The sequence below is a fragment of the Excalfactoria chinensis genome, chromosome 2 (genome assembly GCF_039878825.1).
Source record: "Excalfactoria chinensis isolate bCotChi1 chromosome 2, bCotChi1.hap2, whole genome shotgun sequence".
NCBI classification, from domain to species: Eukaryota; Metazoa; Chordata; class Aves; order Galliformes; family Phasianidae; genus Excalfactoria; species Excalfactoria chinensis.
This window is the reverse complement of record NC_092826.1, coordinates 70,153,537-70,173,886: the sequence shown is the minus strand read 5'-3', so window position 1 is coordinate 70,173,886 and position 20,350 is coordinate 70,153,537. Positions and strand designations below refer to the sequence as shown.

The 20,350-nt window shown below is 42.5% G+C and overlaps 1 protein-coding gene across 1 annotated transcript in view; it reads left to right on the top strand.

The window, feature by feature from the left end:
- Positions 1–20,350, top strand: part of MYO10 (myosin X) — a 147,191-nt gene that overhangs the window by 102,611 nt on the left and 24,230 nt on the right. Inside the window, exons 20-21 of the mRNA XM_072328984.1 lie at positions 17,937–18,061; positions 18,207–18,321. Coding sequence (XP_072185085.1) covers positions 17,937–18,061; positions 18,207–18,321 — 240 coding nt within the window. The remainder of the gene's footprint in view (positions 1–17,936; positions 18,062–18,206; positions 18,322–20,350) is intronic.

Below are 20,350 nucleotides of genomic sequence, written 5' to 3'. Positions count from 1 at the left end.
TTGCTCTGTTGCAGTGATAGACTGGCCACTGGCAAAATGCAAGCCTTCTCTGAAGCATGCGATCTCTGAAAGGGCAATTATTTTTCTTTGCAATTATTTTACATATATATATAAATATATATGCATATATATATATGTTTTAAACCTTAAAATTTAATTAGATTAGATAAAGAAATGAGACAAAATTAAGTCTGTTCTGTAAACCTACTGCAAAAGTTGGTACAAAAAGTCGTAATGGATTCTGTGAAGATTAATTTTACTTAGGAGTCCTATCATCATGGTGTGTATTCATTCTGGAAAAATCAGTGCCCAGGTGCTAAGACTGCTAACAGCACTTCTGAGGGCAGAGCCATTTAAAAGGATCAAGGTAAGACTGTTTGGCACCTGCGATGCACTTTGAGATATAGGTCATTAAAGAGCCATGAGACACTGGAGTAGTAAGCGGCATGTCCTCTAGTATGAAGTAAGATATAAATGCTTGGCGTCTGAATAAAAACTGTGCTCTTAAAATAGCTCTGAATCATTACAAACATAAGTATAGCATGATAACAGCCTAAACACCAATTAGAAGTACAGCTCAGGGAACGCGATACAGAGAAACAGCAAGAGAACAGCTTGGTCCCATCTGCAGGGATGAATGCACACAGGGTGTGGAGTGAGTAGAAGTTTGGTGAATGCAGTGCGTGAACTGGTTGTCAGGCTGGAATTAGAATATTGTCCTACTGAGCCATGACTGTATCAATTACTGAATTTACTTCATAAGGAGTTTTTTGCAGAAATAAGCACGAGGACAGACCTAATATAATGCCACCGCAGCAAGAGCAGCCTGAATGTAAGGAGGACTCTGAGCTTCCAGGCCATTTTACTAAACTTTCAGCACAGAATTGCTAGTTATCTGGGTAAAACCTTTATTTTTAGAAATCTTTATTTAAAAAATATACATATCCTTAATACAGTGACCCAGCTTCAGATTTTTATGCACACCCCTCTGCAGTTGTGTCTCAAGCATGCGCTCTGTATATCAGCCTTGGTCAGTCAGCAGACTCTGGGTCTCTTTACCGGAGCATAGGTGCCTTTGTGGCTTTTCTAAGGAGGCTGAGCCCAGCATTTAAAAGCTAAAAAGTGTTAGACCATAAATGGAGGCATCTTTATGGTTTACTGACTCAGCTGTAGAGCCTTGGGGTAGGCCTTCTACAGGAAGGCTACAGTGTTTGCTGGTGCTGGGAGCTGGCACATTATACATTAAAAAGGGAGACGAGAAATCCTGATCATCGTCTGCAGAGCTTCACTGTAATACTTTGAAAGTAAAGGTAATATGTTACATGGCCTAGGTACAACTAAAGGGTGTGTGTGGTACTGTCTGTTGAAAGTTAAGGTCTGGTATTATTCATTTGCAGGTGTGGAAGTGGCTTGTGTATTAGAGATCCTTTCTGCCAAACTTTAAAATATGTCTTTAATCACAGCCATTCTCAATAAATATTTGTCTTAAGTAGGCCTTCTGACTGCCAATTACTGCTGTCACTGGTGCTCAAGGAAGCAGAGCCTCAGGCTCTGAGCATGGATCTGACTTGCCGAGGCAGTCTGGTATGGCTCCCAGCACTGCTGTGCAGGCTCATCCTGCTGAGGAGCCCAGCCATATCCCAAAATCAGAGCATGTTTCCCTGCTTTTGCATCGCTTGCCACAAGTGCACGGGGCCAAACACAAGCTATCCTTAGTGCTTTAACTAGCTTGTAAGGCTTTATTCTTCCCCAGGAAGGCACAGTCATAAAGTATGGCATCACGCCCAGCTGACGCTGCTTAATTCAGCTACCTGGATCTTGTCGCCTTGGGTTTTACAGAATTACATAGCTTCAAATCAAGACTTGTGGAATACGTCCCAGCTGCATCATTTCCTGGCATATCACTTGAGTAATTTGGCCAGGCACTAGAAGAGTCCTGAGGTGAAAGTGTTATCAGAGAGTGGGTGTAAGGAAAGCTCACAAAGTGCCAGCAGTAATGTTACGTGTGGATCTGAATCCACTCAGAACAAGACAGTTCCTGCAAGGACTCTTGTGCTGCACAGGCAGTGCTCAGCCTTTCTGTTGTCTCCGAGTGCTGTGTGCCAGCAGTGCTGCCTCGGGTGTCCCTTTGTCCCTGTCCCACCACACTTGCTGGCCTCAAGTAGGTGATTCCTTTTACAAGGCTACATCAGACAGGTGTGTCCTTCTTCTTCAGCAAGGTTTGCTGTCAACTAAGAAGGGCTGACTGGCATCCCTTTGCAAAGTGCGTTTATCTTTCAGTCACCTTGGTAAGGAAAGAGAACTGGGATGTTGCTGCCTGGGAGGAAGCAGCTGCTGCATTGCAAAGGTTACATCAAATCCCAGGCAGTGCAGGCAAAAAGATTTTGGCATGTTTTGCAGCACAAGTCACCACATTTCATGTAAAGACAGTTTGGTAGGAGTCTGTCCATAAGCAGTGGGAGACATTTTCAGGTTTCAGACAGTAACCCTGGGGATGTGCTCCCATGAGTGGTACAGGGGCCTGCGGGTGAGCAAGCGCTTCTTTGGGTGAAGCAACTCCCAGAATAGTTCAGTGGAAAAGTTGAAATGGCATTTTTCAAACGCGTTACTTGCTGTGTTGTTACTTCTTTCTGAAGAACTTAGACTGCTGCAGTAACAGAGACTCTCACCCATCTTATTCTGTATTTTACACTACCCAGTAGGTTTTTGCTTTATGAATTTCTTCATATGTGATTTGTGACATGGATGGGCATTTGCAGAACCGCAACTGCTGACCGCAAGTTTGGAGTAGTTTTTTTACATATACCAAGCAAAGAGCTTGCCTTTTCTTCCTTCTTGTGCAGGACAGCAAGCCTTTGAATTGCAAGCATTGTCATGCAAATATGTGCATGCAGAAAGTATGTACTTCATCGGGCTTTGGGAGTTCTCTTTTTTAACTGCAACAACAACAAAAATCCCCCCACATCTCTAGGTTGCAATTTACATTCAAATCCTGTGCAGTGTGTTCTCATGGTAACTACTGCAAGGGAATATGCACAGCCCATGATAAATAGCCACCATTAAAGCTCCAGAAGTGAGGCTGGGGTGGAGAGTATTGTTCTGTAGCAAAAACTTCAGCATTGGTAACTCCCTTGCTGAACTGTGTCTTAGGGCATTTTGTGCATTTTATCTCTTAAGGTTTAGGAATTTGGCCGTGAAATATATTTACATTCTTGATGCTTATAAAGTGAGATTAGCCCCGCTGTCCTGTTAGTCAGGAATATCTACAGCGGTTGCTGCAGAGCCAGCCCTCGCCAGGCTTGACTTCCTTTGAGTGCAGCAGGAATGAATTAAGCAAGTACAGCCAAAGATATCACATGAAAGACTTGAAATACGAGTGAGCTGAAGAAAGCCCTGGTTTGTGTGTGTCTGTGCGTGTGTGCGTAGCTGCCACTGCTAAAGATTCAGTTTTTCACAATGGGGGAACGCTGAAGGGTGAAAAAGCCTTAAAAGGTAAGGAGTTTAATTTGTGCATTTATTTGTGGGGTTTTATTTTGTTTGCTTGTTTTTTAATAGTTTTAATCTTGCATGCTTGGAGCTGTGGTGGACTTGCAGAAAGAGAAAAAGCTGAGTTTGGCTGAGCAATTTGTATGGAAAATGTTTCTGGTCTTTTCCTTTAAGGAGGCTGAGTGCTTGTAGAATCAGATTTATGAACAGATGACTAAACTACTGGTCTAATCACAATTTCAAGCACCAGAAGAGCTTTCCTTCCAAGCAATCTGCTTTAATAAAACACGCTCTCTCTTTAAGTTAAAGGATCAATTGTTTGCAGAGCAAGAAAAAGCAGAGATAGAGCTGAGTGTGTATGCAATGAGGGGAAGACGGGAGCTGTACTGGTGGGCTGCTCTGGGGCAGAAAGATCTTTTCTGCTGTCCAGGAATTTGTGGTGTAGATTCAGAAGAACTAGCTATGTAAAGCTGAGGCAAGCAGTACTCCTGCAATTCATTTGAGTGTAAGGCAGGGCTGTAGTTTGGCTTTGACTACACTATAGAAAGTGGCAGTGTGCAGTTGGGTGTGAGGAAGTCCAGCAAAGAGATCAGCAGCATCCAGAGGTCTAAATTAATGTTTTCGTGCTTCCAGTGAAACTTGATGGGACACTTTCGAGACGGTAATTCTTTTACTATAGAAACACAAGGAACAGAGTATGCTTAAAATATGTATAACTGTAGTAATGGGAAAGACATTATTACAGCAGTATACTTCTTGCTTTGTGTCAGTTGCCTCCTTCTGTCCCCTGTGAAGAAAATGCCCCAGCCCAGCAGGTAAAATAGCTCTGTTCTGAGATCTGCGTTTTACTCTTGCTTTTCCACTTAAAGAACTCGCCTCTGCAAGCATTAGAATTCAGCCACAGGGTTGAAAATTAGGATAAAATTGCTTGAGAGAACCTGTTAGGAAGGGAATGGGTTGGATCCTGCATTGTTGAAAACTATGGGAGTTTTATTCTGGTCTCAAGAGCAACCCTGGATTTGCCTTGCAAATCTAGATGGAGGTGATACGATCTGATAAAGTGCATGTGGAACTGGGAAAAGGGATTCTCAGCAGTCCCGATTTTTCCTCTCTCTCTGATGTTATGTCGTTTCAAACCTCAGGTTGTTAACAGTGGTGGTAGATCAAAAAGTAGGTATTTTTGTTGTGAGGATCATGAATTAAGTGTACTTAGTAATTTTTCTGCTAAAACTGCATAGCTTCCAAAAGGTAACTTTGTTTTTGTTTTTTTTTTAGCTTATTTAAAAACATGTATTTACAACCTGTGCGCCTTGTGACATAAATAGAAGCATAACAGTCTTTTTTTCTAACACAGCTGGATTGCTGATAGAAAGAAGCTGAAAGCTGTAGCACTGTCACAGCTATTTAAAGCACTGTCAGAGGCACCCTCGGAGCAGAACATTTAGGTTGAGCAGAATGTAATGTTGTTTAATAGCGGATTTGGGTTAGTTCTTAAACTTTTCTTGTTCTATTTTAACTGTATCTGTGTGCATGTGTATATGTAACATTTCTTAATTTAATCACAGGATACTGCAAACTGAGACTTCATGGGAGAAAAACTCTTTGTGATAGTTTTGTGAGGACTAAATGCGCTCCAGAGCATCTGCAATTGCCTCATAATGTATTTTAAATAGGAAAGATTTGCTGAAAGGGCATCAAAGCAGCCTGTTGCCTACTTTACACTCAGAATCTCTTATCTAGCGGTTTTTGGCAGTTTATAAGCCTAAACAATGAGACATGCCCATTCCTTGCACTGTTGCTGTGATGTCTGCTGTATTGTGTCTGTGTGATGGTAATCAGTCTAATCTACAGGAAGTTTGGGGCAAAGGCATGATGGTGTTTGAGGTTGTTTCTATTGGTCTTTCTCCTCCAAGCTCCTGATGAGCTCCCCTTTCCAACAGCAGTGAGCTGGACAGCAGGCCAGGGCTCCTTGGAGCTTGGCTACAGAGGTGGTTGGAAGCTAAACTGTGCTGCCTCCCTGGATGCTGTTCATTTTGTTGTTCAGTCCCAAGCATGGGGCAAGTATACACTTTATTTAGGCATTCTGTTCTGTGAAGCTCCAGGTTTTCTGCGCACGAGCCAGGAAATGCTTGGCACTGTGTAAATCATACAGAGAACTGAGAAGTTTCCAGTTTTGGCTGATGCCTTGGACTGTCTCACACACCTGTGAGCATTGCACAATGTTTAGTGTAGAAAAGGCAAGTTTGTCGCCAAATTCTCAGTGCTGTGCTATATTTTCAGAGTTAACAGGATGAGATATATCACAGCTTTTTGAAACTTACTCTCTGTAAACCTTAAATGTTAGGTATGTATTAAGTAAGGTTGTTGGGGAGCCCAAACTTATGATCAAAGATAAAGTAGCTTAAGAGAATATACCCCCTTTCAGAAAGCCAGATGAATGCCAAAGCCTCGGTGCCATTGGCTTTCTCAAATGAGTGGCTGCCCCAGATTCAGCACGAAAAGAACATTTGCCAGTCACACGATTTGTGTGTCTTTAGCCAAAAAGAGATCGTGTCCAGCATTTGAGCTACAGTACCATTAACTGAGTAGTCTTTCAAAGGCAAAAATTATGATTTTTGTTTAAAGCAGCCCAGCGCTTAAATTTGTTATAGAAGTTGTTTGTGTAATCAGATAATTCACATAGCGAACAAAATCCAGTTTAGAAAAGCTGATTTCTACCTTCATGCTTCCTTTGTGGACTTAAACATGTAGGGGTTATGTTTCTTTGTATACTTAGTGCCAGCCTAGGAATTTATCAGAGGAGAAAATAATGTGTAGACATCAAAAATTGATGTTTCTCTGTTACCACTGGCATGTACGACTCAGACCAGCTAACATCAGCCGAGTCCTTCAAGGGCATATGCATCTCATTGGCTTCAATGAGCTCTAAGTGCATGTCAGAAGCTTTGCTTTAGTTATTTATGCTGCTCTGGATGTGCTGGCCTGCACGTAATAGAGTCCCTGTAGCCACAATGCCTCTTGTCACACAGCTTTGAAGAGGAGTGAGGCGTATGTGCAGCTCTCTTACACTTGTCTACCCAGACTGAAGTTGCAAATCATCTGTGTAGAGGCAGAAGGAATTTTTTACATCTCTTGTTCCAGTGACATGCAGTCTACAATGTTATCCCGGTCAGGGAGTCTCAATGTTGTATTTTCCAGATTTTCTAATTAGAGTGAAGACGGACAGAGGAAAATCCAGTTTTAAATGACAGAAAGAACCATGTTCTTAATTAAATATAACACAGCAGGTTGTAAAATTCTAAGTTAGAGCAGAGCTTTTCTCCACAGGATTGTCTTAAAAAATAGATGAGTCAACAAAGCGCGTGCTTCATGTAAGAGGAAGCACTAAGAAAAGATGGAACTTGCCTTAGCAAAACAAAGGGCCATTGATAAGCGTCCCTGAATGTAGCATTTGCATGCTTAGTGGAGATGGACAGTGGCATCCCAGTGAAATCATTGAAGTGGTTGAAGGTTAATTTAATTAGGTGCTTATGTCATTTTTACCATCTATTACAATTCATTCTGTGTGTATGTGTACACGCACAGATGGTGGCAGCAGAAGTGGTCGTGATCTGCAAGAGAGTTTGGGGGAAAGAGTTTCTCCATCTTTTGTTTAGATAACATATAAGGAAATCAGTAAAATGGCTTTTTGTTTATTCGAGGAAAAAAAATCTGAATTATTAGATAAATCTAATTTGATTTTGATGTGGTTCTTCAAAACATCAAAGAACTCATGCAGGAGTGTTTCTAACTCTTAATTAAAGAGGGGACATCTGTTGCATTATAACAAAGGAGTCCAAGAGGAATGTATTTGTTGCCTTTTTCTGTGATGCACACATATAGAAGAACAAACAGCTGCCACCTTCATTTTCTGACCTTTCTTTTAAACATTCACGCATTCTCTTGGCCTTGGTATCTTGTTGTCTGACTGGTTGTAGATCTCCAAGGCAAGTCCTGAATTTATAGTATAAAACAGCATGAGGATAGAAGAGAAGAAGCACAAAGGACCAAATTCTAAGAAAAATACCAAAGTTAGACTGATGCTACCTGAGATAAAAGAAGTAGGAGTAATTAGCGTACTGCTTATATGGGATTAAGCTGGGTCATTTATCTGAACCATCACGCGACTCTTGATGTCAGCCGGATAGATTATCTCTGCAAACCATGAAGATCTTCACAACTTTCTGTAAATGTTGATTTCCCTTCTAGACTTAAAAAGTATCCGAACTGCAGTCTTACAGGTTTTAAAACTTAAAGCAGGTCTTCAGCCCTCTGCAAATCTACAGGACCTCTGCAAGGCTGCAACGCTGCTTAAGCACAGCTCTGTAAACCTCTGGATGTCCTGGGCACTCCAGATGGAAGCGTACCCTTGATGATGATTTGAAATAGCAAGTTCCACACAGAGACAAAAGGGGTGCTGTGATGCAGAGTGGTCTATGGTGGTCATGGGGCAGCTGAGTGGTGCTCGTCCCTCAGGCTGCTGGGTTGCACACCACTGCAGCCTGTAGTGAGCCAGGGCTGCACACTAAATGGAGCCCTGTGCCTTTGCCGAGATGGGAATAATCTGCCCTTTGAGTGCTGCCTGACCTCTGGTTTCCCAGCAACTCGAAGCTGCTCGGCAGAATATTTTATGGCATTACTAATTTACTCATGTAAGGTATTGGCTGTGACTGAAGCCTGGGTAATTTCTTGTAATGACTTTCACTCAGAAGACTAGATACATGAAGAAGTAAGAGGACGATCCTCAGGAGATGATAGTTTCTTAGTTCCTATCTTTTCTTCAAAGTAGGAAGTGTGCTCTAAAGTTTACTTGCTTGAGAAAGCAGCATGACTGCATTACGTCAGCTCATTCATAGCTGCCTTCTATGGTCTACTGAGGGATTAAACTGTATTCAGGCACAAAATGCATCAGAGAAACTGCTTGTGGCCCCAGTATCGAAAAAGGATGTGATCAAGTGCTAACTTAGCTTTGCTTTAGTCTGGTTTTTGGTACTGAGATAGGAAGTTGCTAGCTGTTATGGCCATAAAACAAACACATGAACTCCACTCTTAGTTAAAGAATCAAATCAAACTTTTTTTATTAAACCTTAAAATTTTGAAGCTATGATCTATTATTGTTGCAGGGTTTTCCCTTTTTTTAAACACTGGAATAGATAATGTGAAGGATTTTTTTTTGTTAATTTGTGACAAACACGTGAAGGCTTTGTAATGACTTAATCTAAGCTCACACGCAGTTCTGCAGCCTGTGTCTTCGTAGACAGTCAGACACACTAAAAGCTCAGCCAAACTTCCCATGCTGGACTGTCAAATGCTTGCATAAGAAATGAACTTGTTTCTGCCCTGATGAAGCTTTTGTGTGGGAAGCACAGCTCTGGATGACGACGTGTGCTGCAGGTCAGTAGCTGTGTGTCTCCTTCCTATCTTTGATGCAAAGTCAATCTTCGGGAGTTCCAGTACCAAAGGTTAAAGCAGCCAGCATTAAGCTTTCCTAAGTAAATAAATTGTTTTATCCACATATGAAAGGGAGCTGCTGAGATCAGTTAGTCTAACCAGCTGCATGGCAAGCAGTCAGGAAAACCACCTGCTGGAGGAAGGAAGATGCCCAGTATTCTCTTTGTGCTTGGTAGTTTCAGTGGGTCCCACTACCACAAGCGAGCTGTTTCAATGAGTACAGAGAGTGGCAAAAAATGTTGTGCCTTCTCATTTGAATATGTCTTCCATTGATTTTCATCCTCACTGTGTCTTTATCTGCTGTGTTTTAGAAACTATTGTTGAAGGTGTGCTCTTTTTTTAGGTACTTGCAGAGTACCACCGAGACCTCACAGCTGTCTCACTGGTGAGCTCCTCAAGGCTCTTACTCAAGACCCTTACTGTTTTTTTTTGGTCTGGTCTTTACTCTCGTGGCCCTTCTCTAAATGCTTTCCAGTTACGCATCCTCCTTGATTGTACTTCAGGTTTAGGTGCAGTATTTCAGTAGCAGTTACACAGATGAAAAACACAAACAAAAGACTCTCACGTCCTAAATGGAATTCAGGCTTGTGGTCCTGAAGGAAGGGTGTGTGACCAGACCAAGAGAAAGTGGCAGGTCAGTGCCCCAGGACTGAAACACAGAGCAGTGTCATTTCGATTTATGTTTTTGTCATTGAGGGAAAGCAAGGGGAATTGAAACAGTGGCAACAAGATATCTGTAGTACTATTTCAGGATGTACTGCTGAAGTGACACTGTATTTCTGCCAGAACCTAGCTACTTGAAGAACTTCACATACTGAAGTATGAGATTACTTTTAGTAATACTGTGGTAGACATTAGAAGTAGACAGCATTGGGTTCTTAAAAGGGTAGTTCCAGGACAAGGCTTTACAACTATGTCAGGCTTTGGCCATGCAAGATGAAATTTATCTTAGTAACAGATTCTCTCAAGTATTTTTCTCTTTATTTTCTACTTCCTGATAAACCTTTGGGTCTTTCAGCAATAAACGTATGATACTTAGAAATAGCTAATCACAGGATCACAGGGGTTGGAAGGGACCTCTGGATATCATTTAGTCTAATCCCCATGATCTGTGCCATACAATCAAGAACAAATCACATTACAGAAGGATCCTTTTACTGCTTTTAGATACAGAAAGGAACTTCTATGACTGGCCTGCCAATATGGTGTCAAATTAAAAAAACCACCACAAACAACCTGTAGGACATCGCTGAGACGTCTGGTGGGGAGGAATAAAAGTATGGTGAAAGCACTAAAAACAGAATATGGGTGGAGTCTTAGTCTGTGTTGGTTCCATGGAGTCCCTGCTGACCTGGAGGGTCAGGATGTCACCTTGTGCAATTGATTTGTATGCAGCCCCAGCAGACATGGAGCAGTGCATGACATAGGCAGGTGGCTTTGTTCTCTTGAGCATTGCAACAAACTGGCGTTGGCTGTCTTGACATCAGGTTGGTAAGGCAGGACAGCTGTCTTTGTAATTAGTACATCTCAGTATGCTCTTCGGTGGTGTGTAGCTATCAGGCAGCCTGATTGATTCTCTTCAGGAGAAGCCTGCTGACTGATCACAATGTGAGGAGAATGAGGCCAGATTGGGGTTTAGTCTGCAGGGATTGGAGGCTTTAATTAGGCTGACCTCAGATGAAATGGCAATGGATTATTCACAGGTGGGGAAGGAGGGCCCATGAAGAATTCCAGCTGGGTCTCTGCTGTGAGTTGTACCTTCTGTCAGTGCCCTGAGACACTGCCAGAGCTGCTCCAAATCTTAAATCCCTCTTTTCCCAAATGCTTTTAATCGTCTGTTTCACATGGATGGTCCTGTAGGCGCTGTTTTGGGACAAATGGCCTGTGTGACCTGCTGTGCATTTCAATGGACTCTAAATAATGTATTCAAGCAACAAAGACTCACTTCAGCTAAAAACTCCTGCATAGATAGCTCTAAGCCTGCTCAGATAACTTAGACATATCCAGTATTTAAGTGTGTGCCTTTAACAATCTGTTCCTATTCCGCGAGGTTTTAATAATTGTACAAGAAATTATACACTGTAATTGTGAGAAATTCGTTTTCCTCTAGGATTTCAAATCACCAGTATTGAGAGAAGTGGACAAATCCTGTCTTCAGATACCTTCAGAAAGGAAGGTTCACAAAGAGACCGATGTGTTTACTCAGGGTAGCATTTAGTTCATACAAACCGACCAGAAAGAAAATTACTCTGAAATGCAAGACAACAGCGACAGAAGCTAGTAAAGTAGTTTAAATAGCTCCAGGATTGCAAGGTTTTGAATATTGCTGGTGAAAGCGTGAAATCACAGCAAGCAGGTCAGAAGCATTTGAGCAGCTTTCCTCCAATCATCAGGCTGGTTCCAGTTCTTATCTTTGCTACAGACTGGCAAGACCTGAAATGTGACATCTTTGTCAGTGGTCCTAAGTCAGTCATGTCTTGACCCAGTTGAGATCCCTAAACACTGGTGCCAAAGGGTCACTTTCATAATGCACTGCTGCATAGCTCTGAAATTATTGCTTTTGTTAAAATATCCTTGAGACACCCTTACTTGTACAGTAAAGCTGGATGACAGGCAGAAGATAAATGCTTTAATTTATTTAGGAATTTATTAATTCTCCACCTTTGACTGTTTCGGAACAATGGATGAACTCTAAAATGGCTGTGTTCCATCCACACAGCAGCATTGTTTAACACCTGCATCTCTAATCTATAGCATGAGATTTCAGTTTGTCACTTAAACTGAGCTGTACTGGGCTGGAAGATGAATCATGCAGGCCAGATGCAGTCGCTGGAATTGAAGAGAAGATCAACTAATCATGTAAACACTTGCTGTTGGTAAATGCAGTACTTTCATGTTCAGACCTGCAGAGATTATATAAATGAGGCAGTATATCGTTATCGAGTGAGCAGTGAAATCCGGCCTGGAGTCTGCAGGAGAATGTCTGAGGTGTAAGGATTGACTTAACAATTCCCATGCTCTTTACAAGTTACCACCAGCAGTGTTGGTACTTTTTATAGGATTTTCATGCTTTTTTTGGCAGTTGTGTCGTTATCCAGAGAATTTTGGAATACAAAATATTCACAGTTATTTAACGTTTATCCAAATATTCCTTGACTTCCCATTGCCATGCACTGGAAATATGAAGAAAACCTTTTAGCTGTGACATGTTCTATGTTTTTATTCTCCTGTACTCTTGGGGCACTTGTCTATATAGCCACAAATGCTCTGGGGTATGTGCTGCTGTTTTGACCTGAATCTCTTTTGGTTACAGCTGTGTGCATGCTTGAGAAGACCATAGAGGGATTATTTTCTTTATCTTTCTTTGAAGTGCGCCTGCTCTCCAATGAGTGAGACTGATGCTTGAGACACACAGAGGTTTCCATGCTCATTGTGCTGTCAGTGTAGTGGTTATGGGGTTGAAACTCTATTGTATAGGAGGATTCCATCAAAGCTGATGGAACAAGCACCTCAACAATGTGTGGCTGGAGAAGCTGTGGGTAGAGAGGTGAAGTGGTTTGTTCAAGGCAGGACAGTGACCAACATAGCACTGCAGTTCAAGTCTCTTGAATTAACAGGGAGAATGCCCCAGCCCCTGCCTGTCCTTCCTTTGCAACTTGTTTTCCTATTGATACCACAGACATTTTGTTTCCTCTTCTGTCAGGTTGTTTTGAGTCCTCGGCATAAGTAGAGGCTGCCGAGTTGCGTGGATGGATGAAGAACCAATAAGCATCATGCGGTTTAAAAAGCCAAACAGTGGGCATGACGAAATATTCTTATCAGTTCCGAGGGATTATGTACTATAAATTAATTTATTCACATTTCACATTCAACTGAGAGAAAAGCTTGGCATGAGTTTTCACTTGTAGAGTTACTGATTGAGATCAGAGAAGCATGGGGGGGACTGTTTTAGAAAGATCTGGTTTAATAGTCCCCCCTGTGCAGACAGGGTAATTTTATTTCTGAAAAAGAGATCGGTGCACTTTGGGATGCAGAAGGCAACTGCAAAGCAGGGGAAGACTGACCTCCTTTTAGTTCACGCTGCTTTTTCCAGAGTAGAATTGCCAAAGAGTTCACTCTAGAAGTGAAGAACAGAATTCAAGTGAGAAAAGTTACTGGTTTTCCAATGAAAAATTACTTCTTCATATCCTTGTATCTATTCTTCATCTTTATCAACTCTGTATCTGTCTTCTATGCTTGCATAAGCGCAGAAAATCAAAACTTGTAAGATGTGGCGTCAAACTGATACCATCCGACACAAGTTGTCAAAGAGAAATCTATAAACAAGAGACTGTGAGGATTATTTTGATTGTTTTTTGAGGGTTTCTTTTTACCTTCAGATCTGTCCTCCTCTGTGAAGTTCCTCCTACTTAAACAAGATCCATCCTTATTGTGGCTGTACTGAGGCAGTCAGTAGTTCTGGGATGGAAAAGGATGTCTGACTGGTGAAAGTCAGGTGTGATCTTCATTTGAATGGAGAAAACAACCTGCAGAACAGCAAAGGTTGTATGTAATCTTATTCACTTGCAGCCTCCACTGATGGCACTGCCCAGGGTAAAGGGATGCTTTTTTTCTGACCTCCACCAGACTTTAATCTAAGGAACTGTTTTATAATTAAAGTTATGCATAAAAATTAGATGTCTGTCCTAATGGCTTCTTCTAATTGTGGTATTAGACAGCAGCTTTGCCCTTCAGGAGGCTCACTGGGTATCAGAGCAGTTATTTAGCCAGTCTCGCCTGCATAGGCTCCAGGTCACATTAAAGCCTTGATTCTACTCTACTCTTGATTCACACTGCCATACAGTGTGAATTCACAGGAGACTTTGGGATAATCAGAGGGTTGGAGCACTTCCCCTTTGAGGACAGGCTGAGGGAGCTGGGGCTCTTCAGCCTGGAGAAGAGAAGGTTCTGAGGAGACATTATTGCAACCTTCCAGTTCCTGAAGGGGGCCTAAAGGAAAGCTGGCGAGTGACATTTGTAAGGGCAGGTAGCGACAGGATGAGGGGAAATGGCTTTGAACTGAAAGAGGGCAGATTTAGACTAGATATCAGGAAGAAATTCTGTACTGGTGGTGAGACACTGGAACAGGCTGCCCAGCGAGGCTGTGGATGCCCCCTCCCCGGAAGCACTCAAGGCCAGGCTGGATGGGACTGTGAGAACCTGGTTTAGAGGGAGGCGTCACTGCCTATAGAAGGGGGTTGGAACTCGGTGACCTTAAAGGTCCCTTCCAACCCAAACCATTCTTGGATTCTTTGATTCTGGAAATGTGAAATTACAATTTGTGCTATAAAAGAGTGCACCACAAAAAATATTAATAATTCAAAAACAAACAAAATCTTTTATCATGTTGAACAGTCCTAAATCTTAGCTATCAAAAACCTAAGCAATTCTACGTACATGTTGGTCAGTGCCCAAATGTGACCGTGACCCACGAGAGTCAGTAGCCTTTGTCTTTTGATTTTGTGCGTCAGAGTGGCTTACTGCTGCCGTTCTTTGGTTAAAGGGAAATATCCATGAAAACAAAACTGGCTTGAAGTTTATTGCCTCTGTCAAAAATCTTGAAGGCAATCGGTTGAGTTCCTCATCTGTTGCCTTCTCTTCTATAAGGTTGATCTGCACAGCAAGCAATTCTAATCTTTACATTGCAAAACAATGTGAATCTGATTGTGTTTTATAATCGGTTACAATTCTGCTTTATGGCATCTGGATTTTTTCCAAAAAATACAATTTCTTTCAAAGCGTGTGTTTGTGAAACAAGTCCACTTTGCAACAACACTGACAAATGTTTATCAGACTTCCATGTTACCTGAGTACAAGCCTGAAAATTACTGTGGTTATCGCAGGAATTCTGATTCCGTAGGTAAATACCCTTTGCACAGCTATTTAATGCTGCCCCAAGCCTTGTGATTGTTATGGGTGTAGCTGCAGCCATAGTTTCTCCTTATTGCTGAAGTATCTGTGATGGCTCAGCCAAAACTCTCCTGTTTCTTCTGGTAACTCCAGAATGAGAATTGTAGGAGTCCAGCGTATTGCTTACCCCTGCCCCCACGTTTATGCACAGCAGCCAAGTTTATTGTGGATGTAATTGCAGTGATACACCAGGGCAAGATTTGACCCTTCAATTTAATGCCACCACATGTCTGTCAGTAATTAAAAATAATTCCTTAGGAAAGTGAAGGGATATGCTCATGTAATTAAAATGGCAGTGGTCCCTATGTTGCCCTGCTGATACCATGTTAACATCTCTTGCAGTGTTTCATGCTTCTCTTCAGAAATGTGAGCTTCTGATATCTCAGCTGTCAGTGACAGAACAGGGCACTGCCTGACTTCTGTATTTGCCAGAAAAAAAAAGTCTTGAAAATGTTTATTCTTCCCTTGTGGATCAAAACGTGGGTGGAAGTGAATTAAAAGGGAAAAAAAAGGAATGTTCAAACCAGCACTGTGGCTGACTTTTGACTCTTGAGGTGCCGGGAGCTGGTGTTAAAAGGATTAGCTAGTGGAGCAGCCAGCTGGCTCCCTGAGTTCCGTGGGCAGGAACAGACATCTGCAGTGTCACTGAAATTCTCCCTGGCTCTGGTGGATCCACTGCATTCACACCTCTGCCTTGCCACAATGAGAATGTGGATTTGTTTGCGAGTCTGCTGGGTAGTGTTATCCTTTGAGCCAACAAGACTATGGGTAGGAGAATAAAAAGATGATACTAAAAAAGATGTATTGACCTGTGTCAGTCTGTGGCATAAATCAGACATGGCTTATACAATCAATATTTTGTTCTCATGGTTAGCATGTGCATCTTTGCCCAGTCCTTTCCCTTGGGAAACCATTGGTGACCTGTGCAGAGGCAGGCTGTGTGTTCCTGCACTTGGATAGTGGGTTTGCAAGGCTGGTTCTCTCACACACCTCTGCCATGGGGTGGGCACTAACAAAGAGAGCATTGGCAATTCCAGTCATGACAGTATCAGTGCTTTCAATATAAGCATCCCTATGTGTGTGCAATACAGTTCGAGGATTTGACTTATGTACCTGACTATTGTTGGCAAAATCCAGGTTAAACACAGCATCAAGAAAACAACAGTGTCTTTTTATCATTCAGAAAGGCATTTCCTCACCTGAAACATTAATGTATATATGTGCAGGCACAGAAATAAAATGATAAATCACATTATGGAGGCAGTCTGATGGAGCTGGGGTGGTCTCTGGAGAAGAGAAGACTAGATCCAGGGAGACCTTGTTGTGACCTTCCAGTACTTAAAGGAGGCTTATGAGTGAGAGGAGGTCTGACTTTTTACACAGCCTGATAGATTTGGCAAGGAAGAATGGCTTTAAACTAAAATAGGAGAGTTAGGTTTGATGTTAGGAAGAAATTCTTTACTCAGAGCATGGTGAGGCACTGACAGACTGCTCAGAGAAGCTGTAGGTGCCCCTTCCCAGGATTGAAGCTTGGGTTGGATGGGACCCTGAGCAGCCTCATCTAGTGGGTGGCAGCTCTGCCCATGGTAAGGATGTGGGGCTGGAGGGTCTTAAAATCTCTTTCAGCCCGAGCAATTCCGTGATTTGTAGCAGAACCTAAACCTTATAGCAGCCATTGTGATGAAGAGTTGACACCTCTCCAGGGCTTCCTTGGATGCCATGCACATAATTCAGAAGTGAGCAGAAGCAGCTTTTGATGGCAGAATTTCTCCATGTCCTCATTCTCCTGCTCAGGTTGGATCAGGCCCTGCAGCACCAGCTGCCCCGGGCAGGGCAGGGCTCACCACTGGGACTGACTGCATTTTCAAAACCACAAATTATGTGCATTTTTGTTGAGCACTTTGGACTGCAGAGGAAGGGTCAGAACACAGTATTTTTCCATATGACTTTCAGCTCCTGTTCCAAAGGAAGGGGCTGGAGAATTTTGCTACAGGAGGAGTGGCAAGGGTTTGGGAGGTGTTTGTTATTGCAGCTCGGTACTGGAGAAGTGATCCATCTCTCACTGCTCCAAGAAGAGATCAATGACAGGAAGGATCACAATGCCTTGTTTTAGACATTCTGCCTCTTAAAGAAGGGAGTCAGAAGGTGATGCATCAGTATTTTAGAAGCTACCTAGCTAGAAAATGAGAGTTAACATGACTAACATACTAACATTGCTAGTATTCTGTTCTGTGCATAAGCAGGTGAAAAAAAAAATAATTGTAATATTTTTAATTAACGTTGAGTCCGTCTTCTCATGAAATTAGTTCCGATAAGTTCAGATTTCAGGGAGTCACTTATTTGCCAGGTTGAAAAAGAAGCATGATGAAAGCCAGTTTACAAATAATGGGAGAGTCCTCTGATTTAGAGTTGCTCAGGGCTTGATCTTGCTCTCATTTCTGTCAGCTGAAGAGCTTGCACTGGCTGTGGTGGGAACTACTTCACTTTTACATAAGCCAGTGAATATGAAATCCTGCCTTCCAAACTTTCACTTGCAAAGTGCTAAACTCTGCCCTCTAATCCTGCAAATTGCTGTCCAGGAGGGTAAACTAAAGTGCTCGAGTGGACCTTTGGGCTTGTGAGTTAGGGCACATTTACATGTGGCGTTACTTCAGTGTCGGGACTGTCAGCATTTTGCAGGTGGTGATTAGCACTGTCATGAGCTGCTTTGTGTGGCGTTGGCCGGCGCTGCCTTATCTCAAGGCATGGCTGAAGCACTGGGTAACCTGAGGGCTTTGGAGGATGAGACTGGAAGGCTCCTGAGAGCAGGAGCTGAGCTGGTCTGCACTCAAAGGTTTCCATGACAGAGTGTCTAGGGCTGCCTGTTTTCTCAATGAAAAATGATCCCGGAAGAATGACATGCGAACCAAATGAAACTTAGAGAAGCAGATTTAATTTATTTATTTATTTATTGGCTATTTAGAAGTGAAAACCTTTCTGATGCATTGAGGTTTTTCAAATGCTTGTTTCAGATGCCAGATCAGTTTGATCAGACAGTGGTGCTCAACCAACTGCGCTACTCTGGGATGCTGGAGACTGTGAGGATTCGGAGGGCTGGCTTCCCAGTCCGAAGGCCCTTCCAAGACTTTTATAAAAGGTAAAAGCGATGACACAGGCACTTCAGGTGTTAGTCATGGATATCAATTAACGTTCTCGTGTAGAGGGAACGATGTAAAAATCATATATTAAAACAGTAGAGTTAAAATAGAACATTAAATGGAGCAATACTTTTTGATTGCCAGGTATAAAGTTCTCATGAGAAACTTAACTCTGCCCGAAGACTTAAATGAGAGATGTGCCGTCCTCCTTCGTCTGTATGACAACACAAGTACTGAATGGCAGCTTGGAAAAAATAAGGTAAAATAATCCAACTGTATGTGTTGTGGCTACTGCTTATACAAGGTTGAAGGGATTTTGACTGCACAGCTGCAGCAGTGTAGTTTTAATGGTAATTACATTTGGCCTTAAAGGCAGCTGAGCATGTTTGTTGATGCTCTAGGGACTCCTGTAAGTAATTTGTAGTTGTGCTAAGGAATTCGCTGTCTGAGGTACTTGAACCTACATTTCACTCATAGAGAAAGAGCACACTTGGGTGGACTCACAGACAGGGGTGCTGGTGAGGATAATAATGTAGAACATGGTTGCTGGATTTTGGAATTCTGAGAAGACCCCAGCCCCTGAGGCAGTGCTCTATGAGGAACTGTTCTATGAGGAGCTCTCTACATTCCAGTGAACTCACCTGCCTGGCACCTGCTCTGCAGGGGAAGTCACAGAGTGGGACTGCAGTCAGTGTTGGTACAGCAGAGCTGGGCTCCACATGTGCTTGCTTGTCCTGGTCTCGGAGTTCTCAGAGGTTCATCAGACTTCCATATGTGTCCTGCCAGGCACTGTGAACTTTGCTGCCACTGTTGTGTTTTTTTTTAAAGAATTTCACATTGTTTTTATTACAAGAGTGTAACTTGGAGTAACAAAACAATCCAGCTGTTTCTACATGCTCGTTTTGCAAGTTTGAAGGTTCCCTAGCGCAGGATCTGAGATTTCCTGACTATTAACACATGGTTCAAAGGACTGGCGAGTGGATTACAAACAGCATTCCTTGGCACATGTAAGGTGTCTCAAAGATTATGCTGGGAAATATGATTCAATGGCTTTAAAGTTATTTTGGGACACAAAATCTGAGATATTCTAATTGCAACAGAAGTTGTGTTTCAACCCATTTTTGTAGACTATGGCTTGAAAATCATACAGTGATAGCAGACAAAGCTAGATGCTGGTTCCCCTTGTTGCAATTAGAGCACTACTTATTCACCAACCCTGGGCATGGCTTTAGCGTGTTAGCAAAATAACATCTATGAGGACTCCAAATTGTTTTAAGCAACTGCTTGGCAGGGTCTCAGCAGGAACCAGAGCTCTGTTGTAACCTCCCATACTGGGGACTGGGATAATTGCCCCCAGAGCCGTGCGTGCATTTTTAAGAGTCTTCATAAATAGCTTATTGTTGAAGAGAACAAGGGGGCATTGGTTTCAGACTGAGCATACTATGGGGCACTTTGTGATTTAAGAGGAATAGTAACAACATTGCAGTGATTCAGCTTGAGTGTGAAATTTTCTTGTTTTCACATCACAAGCTGCATTGCACCTGCTCAGGAAAATGTGTTAGCCTGTGCATAGTATGTGCTCAACATCTATTTTGGTTCAGGAAGTAGCTGAATGCCTTTCTCAGTCAGAATTTTGGGACGTTTTTAAAGCAAACATATGCAGAGCAAAGGAAGATTGCCCACCGAGAGAAAGAAAAGGCTTTTTCCTTCACAGCCTATTTTATACATGAATAAAACTAGGTATATAAAGAGCTGCCCAGTGCATCTCAGGCAGAGTGGAACTTTGGGACTTTCTATGGGACTCTGTATGTTCCTTAGTGTTTGATAACTAGTTACAAAATCAAGTTCCTTTCTACCACATTTAAAACTCATAACTGTGCCTTTCGTCAGTTTTATGATGATCAGTTTTGTCCCCCTAAACTCAAACCAACCAACCAAACTAAAGCCAAAACAAAACCAGTTGATGAATGTGTCCATCGCCATGTAAGCTCAGCTGTGAGCTCAGAAGCAGTCTGTCTGCAGGATGCTGGTTGGCTGTGAGGGATACCTGGCCCAGGTATGTACCCAGCGCAGCAGATCTGCACCTGTAAGTATTCAGACAGCCTGAATACGGAGCCACTCTCATTTCAGTGTACTTCTGCAGGTTTATACAAGTGACATTTGAGGATTACAGAAGTTCTATTTGTAATGTAAAACAGCTGAATTCCCAGGGAAGTCTTTCTGCACCCCACTTATCCTGCTCTGGGTGTCCTTGCTGGAGCAGGGCTTGGACTGCACGGACCCAGGAG